A 22,578-nucleotide genomic window follows, 5' to 3' on the forward strand; every position below is an offset into this window, starting at 1 on the left:
TTAACATTATAATAGAATGTATATTATACTGGAATTTGTTTTTATATGTTACATGAAATGTTACAAAATTTGTTATTAAATAAATAAGAAAAATATTTATTAATACATAGCAATATTTTCTTAACCCTTTATTATCTTCTGCCTTTACCCTTTCCTTTTTTAGATGAAGAAGCAGATGACTGAGAAGATTGATCGCCAGAAGCTTGCTTTCCTTGACGGGTCTTCAACTTTGGTATTGTAGTACCAAGATGAAGCAAAAGGGAATCCCTAGTAGGAAAATCAGGCCTTACTGGTGTTCCATCGTCTTGTTTCAACTGTACACGTACACGTCCATAATATGGCATTTCTTTACTACGTTCACGTGGATGTAACTTATTTTCCAAACGAGCATTAAAACCTGTAGCTAGAAGTACATCCAGAATTTCATGTGCGGTAGGGTTCTCAACACATTTCTCTTTAGTCAATTTTCTACCACCGGCCAAAGTCTTCTTACTATTTATATACACGGGATAAATGCACACCCATCTACGAAAAAGATTATTAAATATCATATTGCTGTAAAGAGAAAAAGTAAAAGAGGTTAGGAAACAGATGGAACACGTATAACACGTGTCCTGAATAAAAGTAAAAACTTGCGCATTTTTTTAAAACATCTATCGAGGAAGTTATACGAAAAATCATATATTTTTTATTCGCAACAGATAAAAAGCTAACCTTGCAAATTCGCTGTGTTTCTTTGATGGATTCCAAACCTGCGCCATGTTCTATCAACAAAAACTCGTATAACCAATCACATACTAAATAAATAACCTATATAATATAATCGTTGCTATTAATCACGATCTTACATCAAACAATACTAATATCGTTTTATCCGTATCATTCAACGATTTAAACAAAGAAAAAAAAACTACGTTATAATTATTGAATATAAGAAAGAAAAAAAAATACGGGCTTGGGCTCGTCCGGGATTTGAACCCGGGACCTCTCGCACCCGAAGCGAGAATCATACCCCTAGACCAACGAGCCACGTAACAAGAAGTAACCAATATCATTATTAAACTTATATAATCCATATATCATTTAAATTACATAAATATTTATATTATTCTTACATTACGTCATAATTATTACCACATAATATATATACTTTTAAAATCAAACTTTTTATACTAGAGTAATTGAAAACATATATAACCTGAAATGCGCTTGACGTATTAAAAAAAACAAAAAAATAAAAAATAACAAAAAAAAAAAAATAAAAATCAACTGACAATAAAACCAAATTATAGAAGAAGAAAAAAAAAAGAGAGAAATGAGGTTATCTCAAAGCAAATATTTCCCAATTTCTAAAAGAAATAAGTGAAACGTAGCCAGGTTTATTAATTCGCAGAAAAAGGAGATTAGAACGAAATCATTTTAAAAATCTTTATAATAACCAACTTTAGAGAAAAGAAGGAGGAAGAAGATATTAATTGATTCGCTTCACGGTATGTAACCATTTCTATGTGTTTATATATACATATACATATGTGCATGCATACATATGTAGTTACTTTCACACAGCGCGCTAAATTCAACGTTAATGAACAATTATCAAAAAGTGTTATAATGAAAGTCTTAATAATCCTAACGTACGATACGACACGAACAATTTCATTTCGGTGGAAAAAAAAAAAAAAAAAGAAAAAAAGACAATTCGATAAATCGCAAAATTCTAAACGATCGTAAAAAAAATTTGATTATTCATGAAGTTAGTTAAGTGAAGCAACATCTACGGGAATTTTCAACCGTTCTTTTCTAAATTTGTAAAATGTAAAAAAAAACCGGATTTCGTTTAAATTCGAAAGCACTCGCAAATTGAAGAATAAATGATCGAAGATTGGCTACTGTGGAAAGTAGTGAATGCTTCAATTCAAGGCTGCTTCTAGATGGATATCATCGTCGAGCATAAGTTCATTCGGAAGGTAGAACGCAGATTCTTCAATCTTTTTTTTTTTATTTTTTTTCTTTTTTTTTTCTTATCCTTACCACCACCTTGAATTTATCAAATGTCATAAAAGTTTCATGTATTATTATTAATTATTTTCATGATAGAAAATGTAACAAACGTTATCAATTCATAAAAAAAAAGATAAATTAGTGTTATCTCAAGTAACTCTTTAGTAAATTATAGTCTATTTAGATTATAGTAAAAGGTAGACCACGAAATGACCTCGTTTTAGAATTTCGAAATGAGACGTCTTTACTTCTCCGTATTTCTTTTGTAATAAAATGTATAAACACATGTATATATGCATTTGAGAGAATCCGCGCTTGATTACTATATAACGTATATATATATATATATATATATAATGTATTTACGTTAATCGAACGATTCTATTACGAAATCAGTATTTGATATTCAATGAAAATCAAGTAAAGATTGTCATAACAATTTTTCCGTTTTCCTTCTAATATTTTTCACGTTACGTTACCAATATCTATGATGAATCATATTATTGTTTCATCGTGAATTAATTTTTTGAAAGTCATCAGGAATAGTTGTACGTGATTAGTATCGTAGACGTTGCTATCGTATTTATTAAACAGCACAAATTTACAAGATTGAGTTTTCTTTTTGTGTTCGAACTTTTTATCGAACAAAAATCCAAATATTTTTATTCTTGTTTTCTTTTCTCAGATAAAGAAAAATCCTTTTCTTTTCTCTTTTATTTGTTCCTTTTTTTTTCTTCTTCTTCTTCTTCGTCTTGCCCGCGTAAATAATTCTCTGAACGTTGCGAAATTTCTTTTTCTTTTTAAATTTCATTAATTACAAATTAAAACGATCATTGTTGTTGTAAATTGAGTTATAGTTATTCGAATAATGAATTAATCATTCGTTTTTCGAAATTACGTCCTTAAGGCCGATTTCAACGGCACCGTTACGCTTGGCAAGCACGAACGTTCCTTCTCTCGAACGTTTCCATGTGGCGCAGTCACGTTCGCGATTTCTTCGCGATCGGAAGAGTTGTTTTCACTTGACGAAAGTGACACTAATATCGTTGAATTATTCGTCGCTATCTTATCTACCTCGACATTAAAACTTAGGGTCGTATTATATTTCGTATAGTTTTTATGGAACAAGAAGAGAATCGTGTGGATTAATTATTAATTAATAAAAGCTTCTATCATGGGTAGTACAAATACGAAGGAGCTTCAAAACTATCCACGAAATAGCAGGATGTAAGTCAAATTTAAATCGTTGTGTAATTCACGGCTTCATTATTTTGTTAATTTAAACAATTTTTCTTATTTATTTATTAATTTTCCCAAATAATTTAAATCGTATTTAGAAAATCGGCCTCCGATCTATATTACAATCTAATCTAATAAGAAAACGCACCTGGATCGGTATCTTTAAATATTTGGTCAGTATTTATTTTATAAATAAATTGTCAGTATTTATAACAAAATATCGATACGTAATATAAGTGACGCTTAATTCTGACACTTAATTATTTATACTTGATCAAAATATTAATATATCTATATTGACAAATTATTTTACAAAATACTTACCATTAATTAATAAAAATACGGATAATAAATATACGTGAAGTGATAAGAAAAAAAAAAAAAATGTAATAAGACGAATTTTTCTACCGATCGTTCTTGATTTTCAATTCGATGTTGATTCGTCTATCGTTCGTATTAAATTACCCTTATCTAACATCATCCACTATTTATATAAGTTTAGAAAAACGTAAGCTGGTTTTTTTCTCCTTTTTTTTAGCTCGAAAAGATTTATCGATGTATATAAGTGCTTAAGATATCAATGAAATGCGGAATCATGATCCTCATACATGTAGTCTAATGTCACGAAAGATTAGAATCCAGCTCAAGGTTTCTTCGATAAATTAATATAAAAATTCGTGAAAGAAACGTTCTTAACATTTTGATCGATCGATCCAATCACAACAAAAATAGACTCTGTCGATTGTACTTTGTATTATTAAATATATCAATCGTAACGTAATATCATTATTTGGATATTTATTTTTATGTTGATAATGTAATTATGTTTCTTTTTCCTTTTCTTTTTTTTTTGTCAAAAATGGAGAATGAAATCATAAAAATGGAGAACAAAATTATTCTTAAAAATGAACTTTCATATTTCACGATTTCGTTCGATAATATTTTAAGGTCGTTGACATTTACAGTAATACAGTAATCATACGCGCATGCATTCTAAATGATCTTCGAGAGTGAATTCAAGTGGACCTGTCCTTTCTAATTCGATAGGATTAGCTCGGAGATTAGTATGACTAGCCTTTCGAATATGTAGGTGACGCAATCGTATCGACGAAATTTCTAATGTTTCATTTTCTTTGTTAATAGAGATTCATAGCAAACGAATTATTTCACGATAATTTTACATAATATAAAGAATGATTTTCTTTTTAATCGTGTATACGTATCTGTATATATATATATGTGTGTGTGTGTGTGTGTGTGTGCAACATGATTCAACCTCCGATCTATAATCGATGTCATACGATCAATTTATAATTGTCGTACGTGAGATATCCTTCTGACTGTAGATCAAATATATTTTTATTATAATGTCCGTTATCGTCGCTATGGTCAGAGAACTTGATCGTACGATTCTTGACCGACGTACATTCGCAAAAAAAAAAATAAATCAAAAACGAAAAAGAAAAAATAATAAAAACAAAATTAAATAAAAATAAAAATTCTCTTTCATCGAGCGTATTAATTAATCCCGGAAAGATCTACTGTGATCAAACTAATGAAATCATTCGTTAAAATATCTTTTTTTAATAGTAACGAATGATCTCGCGACACCAAAAATTCGGTTGACCTGTGATTACGAAAAATGAAAAAAAAAGAATGAAAAAAAATTAAAACAAATAAATAAAAAAAAAAAAAAAAGAAAAAATAATTTTCAGAAACACAGTTAAAATTTATGAATTAACATACGATAGTATGTTCCCGCGTGTTGTATGTCTGACGTCAGTTGATGATAATAATACACGCTTAAAATCGTTATCAAAAGACTTGTATGAAACTTATGCCAATTTGAATTATCCCGTGTCAGTCAATTTTAATCCAAGTTAAAGGCGATCGTTCGTGCAATATTGGTCAGTATATCGTGCGATGTCGAACAGAACGAGAGTGACAGTTTCTTAGAAAAATTCTTTATCATGACCTCGAAACGTTTGTTCGATCGGTTAGTTGAACAATACTACTTTGCCTTTCACCGTCGATCGACCAGTTTGAATCATGTTACCAAGAACCTTGAACCTGCTACTTACCCAGACGATCAGCTGTTTATTAACGGGTAATTTTCTTATCGTGTTTTTTCAAGAAAAGAAATTTTCATTGTCTTTTTTTATTTTATTTCTTTTTCATTTGTTTCATCCATTCTTTTTTTTTTAATACTCAAGATAATCGCGTTGAAGATATTTTTTAATATACAGAATATACGAATAAATTATATATAATGTGTGCATGTGTATGTGTAGTGTATGTATAAAATAATGTGTGAAGTGTGTATATCATGATATATATTTGATATATATATATATATATATATATATATATATATATATATATATATATAATGAATATATGTATACAAAATATATTATGTAAAAAATGTCATATATAATATTTAATTATAAATTATATCGAAAAGATATTCGTTATATCATTTATTTTATTTTTAAATATTTCTTTACGCATTTTGAGATTACTGAAGTAATTATTTAATAAAAAGATCTAAAAAAAAAAACGATTGAAATAAATAAAAATTAGTTGTGAATAAAGATTGAGAATTATATGAAAAAAGTAATTTTCTTTGAAATTTCACACACATTGGATTATCCTAAATAAAAATTAATAATAATAATCAAATAATATTATTAGACTCTGTCATCAGAAAATTATTATTTCTTTTTCTTTTTATATAGTGAAACTATTATATGTTACGTATTTTTTTTCTTTATATATATATATATATATATGTATATAATAGTAAAAAGCTTGATAGTTTATATATATTCTCTTAAAAGATTGCGTATTATACAAGTTACGGATGCATATCAACGATTTTACTAATCATCGTGCAAAGTGCACCGCCTGGTGCACTTATAGGTTTATCACTAGTTATCGTGCTTTTAGTACATGATAAATAATAGAATAGGTTGAGAAATAACGAGGAAGAACAAGACTCTCTTAGAATATCATAATATTTATCGTTTGATACTTATTATTGTATCATGATAAAAATCTTATCGAGTCAATACGATAAAAATATATAAATAATTAATGTTAGAAGAAAATTTAATATCAATGTCTTTTCAAACAAAATTTGTAAATTATTTAAAAATGATACTCCTACGCTTTTTATTGTAATTTAAAAACAAAAAAAATCATACGATTGTATATACGTGAGGTATGTGTGTACATATGCGTGTATATGTGTACGATATGCAAGTGCATTTTTTGTTAACATATACACTCATTCAAAAAATGTTTATATATGTATTTTTATGTCTCTTATTATTTTATTTGCAATTTTGAACTGAAAGTTTGATCAAAGTTAAAAGTTTCTTTGGCTGATAATTTGGTAAATAATTTCACGATTATCTACGTCGTTTTACGTAAAGCTCGTCGCTCAATGGGCGACAATACACGACTGCGCATTGCGCGGTCGTACGCCAGAGAATCATCTGATCGTTTCTTTCAGGGGCGTCTATATCAAGTTAGGCACCCATAGAAAAAAACAATTGAATTATCGAATTGTTGAAAAACAATTGAAATTGTCCTTATCCTTACAAAATATTCTTCTTATACAAAATTAAAGTAACATAAACGCAACGCGTATTTAATAGACAACAATATAAGAAATAATAATAATAACATTTGCATCGACAAAAAGGAAATTAATGAAGATATTTCAATATAAATTCTTTTAATATAAATTCTACTGGAGAATTCGCATTTTTTTCATTTTTGAACTTAATTGAATTTTTCTAATATAAATTCGATGACTGGGTAAAAATTGAAAATAAAAGAAGAAAAAAGAAAAAAAAAGAAGAAAGGAGAGAAATTGATTTTAAAAGATAAGATAAAAAATCATGACACGAGACGAGTTGGCTCGATCAAAATTTGATTGTGTAATCGTAATATATATACACATATATATATATATATATCGCTTACGTCAAGATAATTTGTTATATATAAATCTAATAACGATATATATGCATTTATATTTCTAAGAATAAATCTCCCCCCAAAAAAAGAAAAAAAGAAAGAAAGAAAGAAAGAAACGTAACGTCGAATAAGTACAATGAATTCTTAGTGCCACTAATTCGAATCGATGCGTGTACAGCCTTGAGACCTATCCTTCATACTCCCCACACATTCTAACCTCACCTTGTCATGGCACTACTGCGTTCTACCCTACCGACGAGCATCTGCAATCGGTGTTCAGTCTCGCACTTCGTTTGCAGGATTCAAAGCAGTTCAAGAGTTACTTCAAAGACCAAACAACCTTTGACGATGTCGAACCTCGAACGTGATCGCCTTGGTCAACCTGGAGCCGGTGATGCTCTGTGTCATGGCCTTCTTCGTGGCATCGACCATATTAAGAATCCTCAGTTGAACAAGGTAAGACCTTACTATTTTATCTTTATTATATTACAATTACTTATTCATCCCAGACAATCGATTATTTCAAGTTTGAATTTATATGTCAACTTCGTCGGTATATCGTATATCGCGATTATTTTTTCGATCAATAAATATATACTGTCATAGAAAATACAACGTGTATTATCATTCGCATTACCAAAATGTTGTATACAAATGTATAAACTTTTTTAGCAATGTAATCTATGACGTGAATGCGTATGCAAAATAACGTTTCGAAGTCTATCATAGAGGGTTAAACTTGTTGCTTAGGGTCCTATTAATGATTTCTTCTAGTCTGAATATGATATACAGGGTGTGTCGAAAATTAATATCGATCTGACGTATAAAATAATAAATGTAGGACTTGTTGCTTACGGTTTTCGTAATGATTTGCACGCTTAACTTTCATTTCGCTCCGAATGGCGTATATACGCCCAGATATAAGAAGCGTATATATACGCCATCAAAAAATTTACGGTCAGATAGGAATAGAGCGTATCGAGCTGAGAATCATACTCTTCCTACGTTAGCGTTGTTCAATTATTCACAATAGGTTTCGTTTACAAAAAAATTATTTCACCAGCGAAAGAATGTGTGTGTGTGTGTGTGTGTGTGTGTGCGCGCGCGCGCGTGTGTGTGTATAGGGTGTGTCGAGAATTAATGTCAACCTGATGACAATTTAACGATTACCTCTATTGTAGTTTCATACGAATAATTTTTTCTTTTAGAAATTACATAAAAAGGAGAAATTATTTATATTATCCATATCAAATACATAATTGTAATTAATGTGGACAGTACAAAAAAAAAGCAAATCTTCGACAGATCGGATATTTAAAAAAATTTTTTTTTAGAAAGAGGTGCTTCTCGGTATCTGATGCAATAAAGAAACAGTATTGTAAACTACCTTTTGAAAGAACGTAAATTCGTTGAACCCGTTCACGACGACGCGATCACCGTCACGTAGGACTTCTGAAAGATCATCTTTCTTTATACTTTCACGTTTTATTCCACGTTTCTTTGAATTCTTGTTTCGTTTTTTTTTTTTTTTTATGAGTCAAGTGTTCTCTTCTCTCTCTCTCTCTCTCTCTCTCTCTCTCTCTCTCTCTCTCTCTCTCTCTCTCTCTCTCTCTCTCTATCTCTGTAATCTATAATCACTCATCAGTGAGATAGTCTCCATGAAAATTACATGACTTTTATCTGATTACACAATTGTTTGCAAAGATTGTAGCACTATTGAACTTATGGTATCTGATAACTAGATTAATTTCATTAATTTGTTTTATTTAAAATATATTTTTTGTTTATTTAACTAATAATATTCTATTAGTCAAATTAACATTAAAATTATCATATTACAAAAATTTTTATCTAATAGAATTTTCGTTAAAATGATCGTATTTCTATATTGACTGAACATAAAATATTTATGAAAACGTACAAGATAGGTCAAAAGCTTTTAGATGATTTCTAATAATTACTTAAAAAACTCAAATAATAGAACTGTTAACTAATAGAAAATTTTTTACGGTATAAAAAATAATATCACTTGTATTTTTATTAATCGATAGTAAGTATTTTGTAAAATAAGTAGTCATCATTTATAACAAAATATCAACACGTAATGTAAGTGATCAGTATAAATGTTATAATTAAATATTATAAAAAAAAAAAATAAATAAAAAAAAGTCTCATAAAACAAGTAATCGATTTTTCGCAACATCTAGAAACTTTTGACCCACCCCGTATTTGTGTCTCCTGCATACTCGTTGTATCTTTTTACTCGACGTTCATACAATTCCAGTAACTATCCGACATCATGCTCATTTTGTCTTTTTTGAACTTTGTCGCAACGCATATTCGCAAGTACGTTCTATGTAAGGTCACGCTGTACATATATAATTAACTCTAAAGTCACTCGAGTATTAATCTTTTTTCCTTATATAATACATTTAAAGAAAAATAATGAAAATAAATATGTAAAAATTTGTAAAATAGGACTTACGTATGAGTCACTTGATAACAAACTTGTTCTTTTCAAAAATATCTTTTATTTTAATGCGAATCCATAGTAAAAATTTGAACATTCATGAACGATGGATATATGATTAATTGAAAAATATTAAAAATGTCATTTGATTATTCATATAACAATTAATTTACGAACATTAATTATAATTAGTTAACAATAACTATAAATTAAAGGTGACTATAGACACACCCACTAAAATTCTACATAAATTAAAAACTCTAACGATGAGTGAACGTAGCATATCTTGATAACTTTGTGACAACCGACAGACTATCTTTACGTATAATCACTTATAATTCACTTTATATTAATTTGATATAACTTAAAAAGTTAAAAAAAAATAATAATAATAATTTACAAAACGAACTAAAGCATCAGATATTATAAACTTTTTCATCAACTTCGTTATAGTGAAAGAGATTAAATATCAATGATCATCGATTATAGTTACAATAGATTCAAATACTTTCAATCCAATAATTTAAATTATCAAATCATCATCGATTATTTTACATCTAACATATTATGCTTATTGCATCTTTGATTTATTTACCTTTTTTTTTTTACTACATTTTCATTCGTAAAAACAATTCATTTTTGATTTTCAAAATATTTGCACAACTTCGTAGTGTGTGATTGCAATAAGGTCGCGTGTTACTTTGCATCGAAGAAATCGTAGGGTTCCCTTTATCGATCGGTCGACCAGCGACTTTCCGGAGGAGGGTCGCCAGCACGAGAGAGTCAAGAACCCCGGCAACCGTTTCCACGTTCACTTGTTTGTCATGGGATTTGAAATCTCCAAGAAGAAGAAGAATAAAGAAAAATAGTTGTGTCATCAGTGAGCATTTTTTTTTACATGGAGACCGATTGGTGGAGTCTTAGTCCTGACAAAGCTCGTACACCAAATGTACCGGAAGCACTTCTTGCATTGGACGGCAGGGTATTACTTAAAAACATTTCTTTTCCTTCTCTTCGATTTTTCCTGTTTTTTTTTTTTTTGTTCTTTTCATTATTGCAATGATGCATCCTTTCGACATTCACCGTAATTGTCACGGCTTCGCACGTTTACTATTATTATTCTTTTTTTCTTTGCTTTAATTCTTGCTCCTTCTTTATCCTTTTGAACTTTCTTGCATCGAGATTTGCGACACGCCTACAATATGTCGATATAGATCTATCAGTTCTTTTTTTCTTTTTTTTTTTTTTTCTTTGCTGGAGATTATTTATATGCGAAAAATAAAAATTTTCTGGAAAATTAATATTTGCATGATAAAGAGTTTAATAAATTGATAATAATTAAAAAAAAAAAAAATTATATCTTTGACAGTCATTTTGAGAAATAATATATTCTATAGTAACATTATAGAGGAAAACAATTTGTTGAGTTTATTTATATGATTGTCCAATTATCATTAGCTTAAATATAACTGAATTAGCAAAAGATAAGTTATACGGTTCATCGAAATGATTGACGCGACTCTTCTTACTTTCCGAGTTGCACGACTTCGAAAATGAAATACGCTGACAGATGCACTTCAAATTCGAAATGGAATTTTATCGCTTTACGTTCATTTTTCAAGCGAATTTTATCATTTATTGGTTCTACTATCAATAGAAGAAACAAAATGTGTATTTTAACTAACGTGATATGATTCGTTTGATCGTTCCATCGTCTATCTCGTGAAATGATTCTGTGACAAATTAAGAAATGAAAAAAACTTACGAACCATATGATTAAACTAATCGTTCAAATCATCGATTTGTGCTCTTGAATATCTCAATAGACTAGATTAGATGAGATAAAATTTCTGACAGCTATCTACTCGATGAAATTAAACAAAAATTTTCCACTCGTAATCTTTGCTTCTGTCCATCAACATTATCCTGGAAAATATAATTATATATTATTAAGTATAACAATAATTTTTCCTTGAATTATAATCTGATGCACATATACGTTTACAAGTGAATAAAAGTGATAAAATTTGAATGAGAATTGATAAATAAAATAAATTATTAGACGACAATAATTGTTCCCTTTTTTTATTCGATCTAATCTAATAATAATCAAAATTCTATTTTAATTTCTGAAAAATTTTTATTCGGAAAAGAAAAAAAAAATATACGTACTATATATACGTACACGGTTAAAACTTCCTCCTGAAAAAGAAACTTCAACGAAATTTAGTAAATAATATAAATGATCGTAGATATAACAATAATTATTCTTAATTAATATAATTTAATAGAAATAAATCCAAATGTTAATTCCAAGTTTTACTCGTATATATATTTTCTTTCTTTTTCTTTTTTTTATCGAGAAAATATGCATGCACGCGTATTGAACTTCTAAGAGAATGTGTCTGCAAAGGTCGCTGTCTTATGGCTATTACGATTTATAGAAGTCGATTAGTATTGTAGTCAGTGAGTCGTCTAGTTGACGACTATCAAACGGAGTCTCGTTGTCAATGACCGCTTCCGACGTCTATGGAAAAATACAAGTGGCATGGTATACATCTGTCCCCTCTCTTCCTTTCTCTTGAAATAAAATTATGCTTTTAATATCAACAACCACAATTGTTCCGATTTAATCTTGGTTCTTAGAGCGAATTCCATGGTTTTTGTTAAAAGAAAGAAAAAAAAAATTCATAGAAAAAATTTCAAAGGAAACTATACGAATAAATTGATTATATTATCGATTGTTCGAATGAACTTTTGCTCTACGATTTGCATAAAGAAAAAAAGGAGAGAGAGAAAGAAAAAGTGCAATTTCAAAAGGAAATTGTCTAGACAATTATAATTATACTACTCATGATTATGCTAGTTATCGTAATCGTTGCATAAACACGTTCAAGATATTTCAATTTTAATTATTTCTTGAATGATGATGATATGTAGGATTTGATAACACTTTTCTGCAATTTATCGTACGTTGATCCGAATTGAACGATTTTTTTGAGGATTACAAACTTCCGATATATATATATATATATATATATATATATATATATATATATATATATATGTACATATACATATTAATATAGATAAAATAAATATAGAAAATAAATGTATTCGAAAGTTTCGAAGTTTTATATTTTCATATGCTTGATATGTAAACGTTATTGATATATAGGAATACATAAAAATTTGCAAAGCTAACATTTATGTCGATCGAAAAGTTTTTTTCTCATGACATCAAAAAGATCGTGAATTATAATAAATGTCAAATATAATCTAGTCGTCTCTGCTGAATTTTTGCAAATGCCTAAGTTAATGAAATCGTACGTGTTTATATATACGATGATGTGAATTAAAGAACAGAGTCATATTTATACTTTTAGAGATCGTAGAACATTATGAGATCTTAAAAGAACACATCTATTTCAGTTAATGAAAATATATAAATACATACACATTTTTTTCTATGTTTGTAAGAAGTAAGATTTTAAAATATGACCTCATAAAAAGCGAGACCACAATTTATGCCATATGATGAATACAGTCTTGGTTGATATTAAGATTTAATACTTTGCACTTTTTATATTTAAAAATAATCGTAAATATATCTGGCGATAAACACAACCGAGAATGCTTGTGTAGAATGAAACATTTAGATAACAACACCTGAATTATTTCATTTTGTTTTCAATTTAAAAAAAGAAACAATTTTTATGTTTTATGCTTCTTTCAAAAGCTTTTTTTTCCAACTCTTAATTTTTAAGAAATTTTTGTAAAATTCAAAAGAAATTCTTTAATTGAAAGAATTTTTTTTATTTATTTACTTGATTTCTTTCTTTTATTTCAACGATCAAGATGTTTAAATCCTCCTAATTAAATGACTCGCGCTGTGTATTGCATCATCGAATAAAACATACATCGATTACAGAAAATGTTCAAACTATTACATAAGAAATCTTATATAATGTATATCTGCAACGATTATAAATATCTTTCTAATTGATATATCCTTAGAAACATTGATCATAAAAATCGTGGAAAATACCCTAAGGGTAATTTTTTCGAAATGAAATCACTATGTATTTGCCTCGTGGCTGACAATGAAAATTACGACTGTAATAACGAATCTAGAATGTAAGTATACTTTGCTTTCTATAAAAAAGATCGATGGATCCAACGTAACTGGGTCAACGAACAGACTAATTCTAATTTCGTAACTCGAATATTGTACCTTTAAATAAACTGTTATATTATGATTAATGGCGGATTTATAGCGGATGTTGAGTCATCGACAAGTATGAAATTATTGATCGAAGAAAAAAAAAAGAAATCTTTTTACCTTCAGGGAATGGCCTTTAGTATAGAAGAAAGACAGTTACTTGGTATACATGGACTTTTACCAGCTGCTGTGAAGACTCAGGAGGAACAATTAGAACTTTGTCGTTTGAATTTGGAACGTTATCCTGATGACCTTCTTAAATATATTTACCTCATAGGCCTACTGGTATGTATTTATTCTCTAAAATAAATGATCATAAGTATTCGATAGAGACATGTTAATATTTGTTGTTTTTTTACATTTACTAAATTTTTACAATACTAAAGTTCATTATTTTATATTCTAGGATAGAAACGAAAGATTATTTTACCGTTTACTTATGGACAACGTCGAACAAATGATGCCATTGGTATATACACCAACGGTTGGTCAAGCTTGTCAAAAGTTTGGTCTGATTTATCGTAGACCTCGTGGCTTGTTCATAAGCATACACGACAAGGGATACATTTATGATATTTTAAAAAATTGGCCTGAACATGATGTACGCGCTATCGTTGTTACCGATGGCGAGAGGATACTTGGACTCGGTGATTTGGGAGCACACGGTATGGGAATCCCTGTAGGAAAGTTAGCTCTTTACACAGCCTTGGCTGGTATCAAACCACACAATTGTCTTCCGATAACACTTGATGTTGGTACTAATACACAGGTAAGATTTTTTTTTTTTTTTAAGAATTAATTTTCCTTTAGTATTTAAGAGTAATAATGATAATAATTATTATTATTTACAGTCGTTATTGGACGATCCTCTTTATATTGGACACAGACATAAACGTGTCACCGGCGAGGAATACGACGAATTTCTGGATGAATTCATGAAAGCAGTAGTAAAACGTTACGGTCAAAATACCTTGATACAGTTTGAAGATTTTGGAAATGCTAATGCCTTCAGACTTTTGATCAAGTATCGAGAACATTATTGTACGTTTAATGATGATATTCAAGGCACAGCATCCGTTGCTGTAGCTGGTCTCTTAGCATCTCTTCGAGTAACGAATACAAAGCTTCACGAAAATACCATTGTTTTCCTAGGAGCGGGAGAGGTTTGTATATAATCGAATGAAATTGATACAAAATTACGTATTATTATCAGTAATAAATATTGCTTTTATTACCTGTGATGATTGGACGATTTTAGGCTTCATTAGGCATCGCTACATTATGCGTAATGACGATGCAGAAGGAAGGTATAAGCGAAGAGGAAGCAAAGAACAAAATCTGGATGGTAGATTCGAAAGGATTGGTTGTTAAGGATCGTCCAAGTGGTGGACTTACGGAACACAAGTTGCAGTTTGCCAGGAAAGAAAAACCTGTGGAGAAATTATTGGACGTTATTAAAATGGCTAAACCAACTGTATTGATTGGCGCCTCAGCGGTAGGAGGTGCTTTTAACGAAGAAATATTAAAAGAAATGGCATCCAATAACGAAAGACCTGTGATCTTTGCTTTGAGTAATCCTACCAGTAAAGCCGAATGTACGGCCGAGCAAGCTTACAAGACTACGATGGTAATACATTATATATATATGTTTAAAATTTACACCTCCAATCAATTTATCTATCTTTGATTAATTTTATAACTTACACAGGGAAAATGTTTGTTCGCGAGTGGCTCGCCCTTCCAGCCAGTCAAAATCGATGACAAAACTTTCTATCCTGGCCAAGGAAATAACAGTTATATATTCCCTGGTGTAGCACTTGCTGCAATTTGCGCTGGCATGCGAATTATTCCTGAAGAAACGTTTCTTATTGCTGCCGAAGTCGTTTCCGATTTGGTAACGGAAGAAGATTTGGATAAAGGTACTTTGTATCCACCTCTGGCAGATATACAAAAATGTTCTTTGTGTATAGCAACTAGAATTATGGAATACGCTTATCGTTGCTGTAAGTAATATACTCAATATTATATAACTTTTTTTTTCTCTCATGAAAAGGAGCACTAATTGGGTAATCGATATCTACTTCTTCTTTTTTACAGCATTCGCAACTGTTCTACCGGAGCCTAAAGATCACATGGAATTTATCAAAGCACAGTTATACGATACAGAATACAAGTCATCTATCCCACCAACTTATAAATGGCCAAAAGCTTAAATTCTCGTATAAAAATTCGCGTTCACACTTAACATCGTATACAACGTATATAAAGTTTCGAGTTAATTAAATTATTGTTTAAAATTATATTATTCGACTAATAATGTTATTTAGAAAGCCTGTTGATCGGGCAAATGTATCTGTATAAAAAAAAAAAAAGAAAAAAAATGTGGAAAACAAACAACAAACCTATCAATCAAAATTTATCTTACGCTATAGGACACAAGTTATAACTTATACTTGATTTTTTTTTTTTTTTTGTAAATTACCCTCGTTTTTTTGGTATGGTACAACTGTATTAACTAATAGAAATAAAAAATTCTAGTTCGATTATTTCGAAGAAACGTATTTTTATTACTAATCGAAACAGTACTTTCTGTTAATTAGGCATTCCCCTCTTATCGTGGTAATGAGAGCAGCTAACTTAAAAATTCTTTCGCGTTTTATAATAATAAACTAAGAACAAAGAGAAAACACTTGCGTTAGTACCACTTCTCGTGACGACATAACACTAGTCGAGAAATGCTTTCGTACATGTAAATATAATAACACGTATCTCACACACATCGTCAAATGAGGTAAGACGCGAGATATATATGTATATACACACACATTATGTGTGTATATACACATATATATTACATATATATATATATATATATATATATATATATATATATATTGACGATATATTCTCGTTGTATTACGTCAATAGAAGAACAAACGACGTTTTATTTTATTTTTTTCTTCTTCTTCAGACGCAAGAGAGTACAATAATAAATTCAAGGGTAATCAAGTCGTTCCATAAAAAATGATAAAACTCGATAACCAACCGAAGAAATGAATAAATACGTTTTCTCTGTGCTTCAAGATGATACACCATAATAATGTATTTCATCCAGAGCATTCTATCACGTAAAATAATTATATCACTTAGATATTTGAACGATAGTGTATATATTTCGTGATAATGGGATTGGCATTCATTTTAATTTCTCACGCAATGCACTCGTCGCTCGTTCTCTCACTCTCACTCTCACTCTCTCACAATCTCGCTCTCTCTCTTTCTCTCTTTCTCTATATAACCTCTTTTATTCAAACATGTACGCAATCGTCTACCGTCTTATATCCTAAGAATCCGATACTTACTACTACAGCTCGGCACGGTCATTATAACAAATAGATTATAAACTACAAACCCCCCCCCTCCCCGACTCCCCTCTCAAGTAATCTTTTTCTTTTACTTCAAACTTTGTTCATCTATAATAACATCATAATAAAATTAAAGGCAAAATGTACAGAAGAGTGTTTTATAGAAAATGTGTGTTTTACAATTTGGGACTCTGTTACGCTAGACTGAGCAGACACACACACACACACATATTATAACAAACTGGCTTCCGATACCAGTAAGTTAAAGAGAAGGATCTTGGTGCGTTTGAAATTTAGCATTATTATTATTATTATTTATTATTATTATTACTATTATTATTATTATTACTATCATTATTACTATTATTAATTATTAATTATTATTAATTATTATTATTGGTGGTCCAAGAAATAAACCACGAGATATTAACGCGCGTCAAGATCGACCCGGTGAAAAAGGCCCTACGAATCGTCGGGATATATCACACGTCATACACACGTCATGTACGATTACACGAGCGTGTACCACGTTCCCGATCAAGTCCAAATTCCACCACATTTGGCTTAACAAATCTCTCCTATCCGTCCCTTAACCCCCGTCGCTGCTTGTCATCGCAGTACTCGCTTTCTTTTTCTCTAGTACCAACTCTCATAGGCTCTTTATGTAAATATCACTGAATTCTAAAAACAGAAAACAAGAATAGAAAAAAAAAGGAAGAAAAAACATGCAGTTATATCATTATTATTTATTTTTCTTATTTACTTATTTTTTCCGTTCGTTTCTTTCCAATCAATCATTTTTGAGGGTGTCTTCGTGCAAAGTGTTTCATCACGAAATGTCATCGGGTTCTTTTTGAGCAAGAATAACAACGATGACAACGATTAAGAATAATAATCATCGTTGAGCAATTCGAGAAAAAATGAGGTAAAGAGAAAGCGAGTACAAAGACGTAGGGCAGTAATATCGTTGAAAATGGATTATTATTATAATTATTATTATTATAATTATTATTATTATTTTCATTATTATTATTATTATTATTATTAGTGTCTGTCCAGTACGGAAGTCGGTCCCTTTCCTAGCTTCATCGAGAGAGCGAGTGCGATCGTTCATGACTTTGTTGTGAATCACCAGCCGCACGTGGATCGGTTAATCTCTGATGCGCTGGAAGAGCGTCGAAAAACGGATGTTGCAAGGCCTCCTTCAATGCTATCCTTTGCGATGGCTCATACTCCAGCATTCTTTTAATAAGATCGAATAGTTGTCGATGTTCATCGTCGTCCGACAACAAATAACGCTGTAGCGAATAGAACAATTTTTTTTTTTTTTTTTTTTTTTTTTTAGAAAAGGTAAAAAAGAAACATGTATTGCAATTTTGTATAACTCGTTAAATGTTCGAACGAGAAAAACGAACAAAAATTATTCTTGACACATCAAGGATTAACTTACATATAAAGGTTTACAATTGTCACGGACATATCTGCCGGCTGAACTTTTGTCATCCCAATCTAATTTACCGTAATAGAAATACTTCGTCTTCGTTTTCCTTGCCATACGGTGTGGAATTGTACCTAGTATACGTTCCATCATTGCCAAATGTTCACGATTATCGTGCGTTTGGAATAATGTTATACCCAGGTACAATTCGAATAGAATGCAACCAATAGACCATACATCGCAAGGTTGAGACCATCCTAATTCTGCGAAAGGGACAAAAGGATGTTTCGTTTTATACGTGTCATTAGAGAAGAGAAGAAAAATAGAAAGAAAAAAAAAAGGAAGAAAGAAAAAGAAAAGGATTAATGGAAAAGATTCTATTATATATCGGACCGATAAGTAATGTCGGAATTTTCGATATAAAAAATATTGGTGTTATTTATTTGAAAATGAACTAATAAAAATTCCAACGCATTACTTATCGGCCAACTTAAATATTTATATTTATTTACCTAAAATGACTTCAGGCGCTCTATAATGTCTTGTACTAACAATTGTGCTATGGTGTTCATGGTCAAACGTAGCACTACCAAAATCGATTAGTCTGATGTCGGTCCTTTTAACGCGCCTCACATCTTTTCGCTTAAAAAGAAAAAACTTTTTGAAAAAGTTTAGCAATTGATCATCTTTGTGTACGTACCGGTCGAGAGACAGAAAACGTTTTTTCGATGCAAGAGAGAGATCGTGTAATACCTGACGAATAAATGACATTAAAAAATGACTCACCTTTTTACTATTGTACGTGCTTTCGTAATCGGAATCTACGAATAGGATATTTTCAGGTTTAAGATCGGTGTGCGTAAGTTTGTTGTCGTGTAAAAATTTAACAGCATAACAAAGCTGGTAACCCATATGCCTAACATGTTCCAACGGATAAGGCTGATAATTGTTGTCTCTCTGTAACATGGTTTTTTTTTTCTTATTAGCAAAATAAATTGTAAATAAAATATAAGTATTATTTGTTTTTTAATATTTCGTCATAGATTATATATTTACCAGAAAATCGAAAACGCTCAACCCAAGCATCTCGAAGGCGATACACATATGTCCATGATAGTTGAACCAGTCTAACATTTTTACGCATAAACTGAAACACACAGACGGACACAGAGGTATGATTAAAATCAATTAAACAAAAAAACAAAAAAAAAGAACAGAAAGGAAAAAGAACTAAAACGAGCGAACAGTAGATTTCGCAAAGAGGGATTCACTGTTGCCCTCCTCTCGAGGCCGGTAATTGCATTTCAAATACTAACTGATGTCCCTCAGGATCCTTAGCGGCTATCTTCTCCAAAGCATTGATCTCAAGTTTCGCAGCTTCTCGATACTTCTCGACGTTCTTGATAATCTTGAGAGCCATTACGTGATCCCTGCGTGTGAAAAGTAATCAAAGCGTTAATAAAACAACGAAAAACGTTGAAAATTCATTCGACCATATTTATGCTCTCGAACGAGCGGCATTCTTTTTTCTTTCTTTGTCTCTTTTCTTTTTTTTTTTTTTCTTTTTCTTCTTGAACAACAAAAATATCGAGATGGTAAAAAGAATTCTTTTTTTTTTTTTTGTTCAAATTAAAAATAGACGAGATAGCCGAGAGTGAGTTTTCATCCCTCTAAGCAATTTCGTCGCTCGATTTTTCACCTACGACGGTTTTTGTAAGACGCCGCCGAGAGAGCGTGTACGACAGTTGCCTGGTAAAACAAAGTGCAAGGCCATCCTATTATTGCGACTACTCGCGACGACAGTACAGAGAGCGTGTCTATTTCTGATATCCCAAAGGCGATTCGTGTTTCCACGTACAATATGCCACTTAGGATGTACGTTAGTAGTGTATATCTCTCTGTGTTCGTGTGTGCCTTTACTCCTGGGGCTTGTGAGACTCGCGAGCGCGAAAGGATAAATAGAAGAAGAAAATTTATGATAATAACAATGTATGTATGTATGTATGTATGTATGTATATATATATATATAAAAATGACATGTCCAAAGAAGTAAAGGATATACGCGCGAGTAGGTTACCTACGTAGGTGTTTATGTGAGCTGGCACTTACATTTGCATGTCCTTAACCTTGACAACTTTTCCAAAAGTACCCTCTCCTAGGGTGGCCAGTACTTTATCTGCAATGTAAAAAACAGGGTAAGTTATACGGCGCGACACAGACCTTGCGCCCACGAAAGATCTCTCGTTCTCGATTACCGCGTATCGCGTATTGTGTACCGAGAGAAAAAATAGAGAAAGAGAGAAAGAGAAAGAGAAAGAGAAAAAGAAAAAGAACGAAAAAAAAAAGAGAGAAAGAGAGAGAGAAAAGAAAAGAAAAACAGATACATAAAGAAGATAGATATAGATAGACAATGAGAAAGAGAAAGGTAAAGATAAAGAAACTTGACAAAACATTCGGATAGGAAGGGGGAGGGGCAACCTCCTGCTCACCTTCAAGATATGCCCAATTGTTAAATTATTTTCAAGAACAATATATTTCCAAAAATTAAACAGAAAAAAAAAATGAAATAAAGTAGGAAAAGAAATTGATGATTCATGGAACCATACGACCGATATGTGTGTATATAGAAAAAATTATTTTTTGACAATTAAAAATCGATGAAAAATTAAAAAAAAAAAAAGAAGAAAAGGGTAGTGATGGGGGTGAGAAGGAGGAAGCCTTCCCGAAGGAAAGCAAGGACGTGTTCGAGAGACGAAACGAGAGCGAGACTTCTTCCGCGTGGGCGTTCGGTCGGATCCATTTATATACGCGGGTATATATAAATATATATATGTATGTATATATACATATAAATGAACGGACGTGAAAGAGAGTGAAAACGGTATCGTTCGTACGGTCGGCTCGAAAATAATATTCGACACAACACTGCTGCTGACTCTTCTTTTCTTTTCTCTTTTCTTTTTTTTTCTTTCTTTTAAACTTTACTTGGTCGACCCCTATTACTAGTGTCCTAAGCCCACTATTTTTTTTTCTTTTTTTTTTCTTTTTTTCTTTTTTTTTAATAATAATCAAAGAAGACAGCAGTATGGTGAACGGGAGGAAGAGGCATTTACTGTCCCACACCGGACGGTTAATCTCGTATCTAAATAAGCGAGAAAGATACTCGACGTTGGAAAAAGGAAGATCGCGCATTTTTACGTGTACATTGTGTTAAGAGTGCATTGAAAAAAATTTGTGTGTGTGTGTGTGTATGTATATATATTTTTAATGACGAAAGTGCAACGAGAGAAAAAGAAAAATAGATAAATAGAAGATATATATATATCATACAGATATTTATTTGTATATATAATATATATATACTCATATTTATATATGTGAGTGTATGTGTGTGTGTGTGTGTGTAGTAAGAAAAAAATTAAAGAGATAAAAATAAAGATTAGAAATACACAGAGTAAGAGAGTGATTGAGAAAAAGAGAAAGAGAAAGAGAGAGAAGAGAGAGAGAAGAGAGAGAGAGAGAGAGAGAGAGAGAGAGAGAGAAGAGAGAAAGAGAGAGAGAGAGAGAGAGAGAGAGAGAGAGAGAGAGAGAGAAATAACCGCCGAGAAAAGGGAGAGTAAATGCCAAGGCGGATTCGTAGACAATAAAAACCACGTCAACCCGAGGAAGACGTTTATATGTTATGTATGTGTGTCGAGGAGATAACGCGAACGAAACTCCCTCTATTCGCTATTTTTCTTTATATTTAACGTATCCTCTATTTCTTTTCTATTCTATTCTTTTTTTTTCTTTCTTTCTTTTCTATTACTTTTATAAATTCTTTTTCTTTTTTTTTTCCTCGGTTTCTATAATAGT

The 22,578-nt window shown here is 30.7% G+C and overlaps 3 protein-coding genes, 1 long non-coding RNA gene and 1 other non-coding gene across 10 annotated transcripts in view; 1 reads left to right on the forward strand and 4 right to left on the reverse strand.

Moving 5' to 3' along the window:
• LOC127062448 (signal recognition particle 19 kDa protein) lies at window positions 1–3,680 on the reverse strand. 2 transcript variants are annotated; one of them, XM_050990696.1, is made up of 3 exons: window positions 3,565–3,680; window positions 715–764; window positions 1–525 (listed from the first exon to the last, which is right to left on the reverse strand). In XM_050990696.1, exons 1-3 carry the CDS (start codon window positions 3,565–3,567, stop codon window positions 132–134), a joined length of 447 nt encoding a protein of 148 aa, XP_050846653.1. In that variant the 5' UTR covers window positions 3,568–3,680; the 3' UTR covers window positions 1–131. The 2 variants fall into 2 exon arrangements, with proteins under 2 accessions (XP_050846653.1, XP_050846652.1); XM_050990695.1 differs by lacking the exon at window positions 3,565–3,680 and adding an exon at window positions 849–994.
• Trnap-cgg (transfer RNA proline (anticodon CGG)) lies at window positions 958–1,029 on the reverse strand. The gene has a single exon. It is a non-coding gene; the product is annotated as a tRNA-Pro (tRNA).
• On the forward strand, window positions 2,985–16,476 carry LOC127062441 (NADP-dependent malic enzyme). Of its 2 annotated transcripts, none has more exons than XM_050990685.1 (8): window positions 2,985–3,228; window positions 7,527–7,683; window positions 14,046–14,204; window positions 14,326–14,688; window positions 14,771–15,082; window positions 15,178–15,546; window positions 15,628–15,922; window positions 16,017–16,476. In XM_050990685.1, the coding sequence occupies exons 1-8, from the start codon at window positions 3,176–3,178 to the stop codon at window positions 16,130–16,132; spliced, it is 1,824 nt and encodes a 607-aa protein (XP_050846642.1). In that variant the 5' UTR covers window positions 2,985–3,175; the 3' UTR covers window positions 16,133–16,476. The 2 variants fall into 2 exon arrangements, with proteins under 2 accessions (XP_050846642.1, XP_050846641.1); XM_050990684.1 differs by lacking the exon at window positions 2,985–3,228 and adding an exon at window positions 5,153–5,347.
• LOC127062451 (uncharacterized) lies at window positions 10,921–12,703 on the reverse strand. Its single transcript, XR_007781139.1, has 2 exons — window positions 11,870–12,703; window positions 10,921–11,623 (listed from the first exon to the last, which is right to left on the reverse strand). It is a non-coding gene; the product is annotated as an uncharacterized LOC127062451 (long non-coding RNA).
• The window catches only part of LOC127062438 (dual specificity protein kinase CLK2), a 14,021-nt gene continuing 7,905 nt past the window's right edge, over window positions 16,463–22,578 (reverse strand). Inside the window, exons 3-9 of one of the 4 annotated variants that reach the window (XM_050990661.1) lie at window positions 20,833–20,899; window positions 20,039–20,152; window positions 19,779–19,869; window positions 19,509–19,700; window positions 19,235–19,379; window positions 18,735–18,985; window positions 16,463–18,582 (exon numbers count right to left, since the gene is read on the reverse strand). In XM_050990661.1, coding sequence (XP_050846618.1) covers window positions 18,370–18,582; window positions 18,735–18,985; window positions 19,235–19,379; window positions 19,509–19,700; window positions 19,779–19,869; window positions 20,039–20,152; window positions 20,833–20,899 — 1,073 coding nt within the window. In that variant the 3' untranslated portion in view covers window positions 16,463–18,369. The remainder of the gene's footprint in view (window positions 18,583–18,734; window positions 18,986–19,234; window positions 19,380–19,508; window positions 19,701–19,778; window positions 19,870–20,038; window positions 20,153–20,832; window positions 20,900–22,578) is intronic. The other 3 variants (XM_050990663.1, XM_050990662.1, XM_050990664.1) reach the window with 3 other exon arrangements.

Source organism: Vespula vulgaris, chromosome 3 (assembly GCF_905475345.1).
Source record: "Vespula vulgaris chromosome 3, iyVesVulg1.1, whole genome shotgun sequence".
Classification (NCBI taxonomy): Eukaryota; Metazoa; Arthropoda; class Insecta; order Hymenoptera; family Vespidae; genus Vespula; species Vespula vulgaris.

What these genes read in the sequence shown, in the direction of transcription:
- LOC127062448 (XM_050990696.1), bottom strand. An exon ending in AAACACAGCGAATTTGCAAG is followed by an intron (nt 526 to 714) that starts GTTAGCTTTTTA and finishes TCTTTTTCGTAG; the next exon opens with ATGGGTGTGCATTTATCCCG.
- LOC127062441 (XM_050990684.1), top strand. Translation starts at nt 5,211, where the DNA reads ATGACCTCGAAACGTTTGTTCGATCGGTTAGTTGAACAATACTACTTT. An exon ending in TTTACCTCATAGGCCTACTG is followed by an intron (nt 14,205 to 14,325) that starts GTATGTATTTAT and finishes TTTATATTCTAG; the next exon opens with GATAGAAACGAAAGATTATT. An exon ending in GGAATACGCTTATCGTTGCT is followed by an intron (nt 15,923 to 16,016) that starts GTAAGTAATATA and finishes TCTTTTTTACAG; the next exon opens with CATTCGCAACTGTTCTACCG.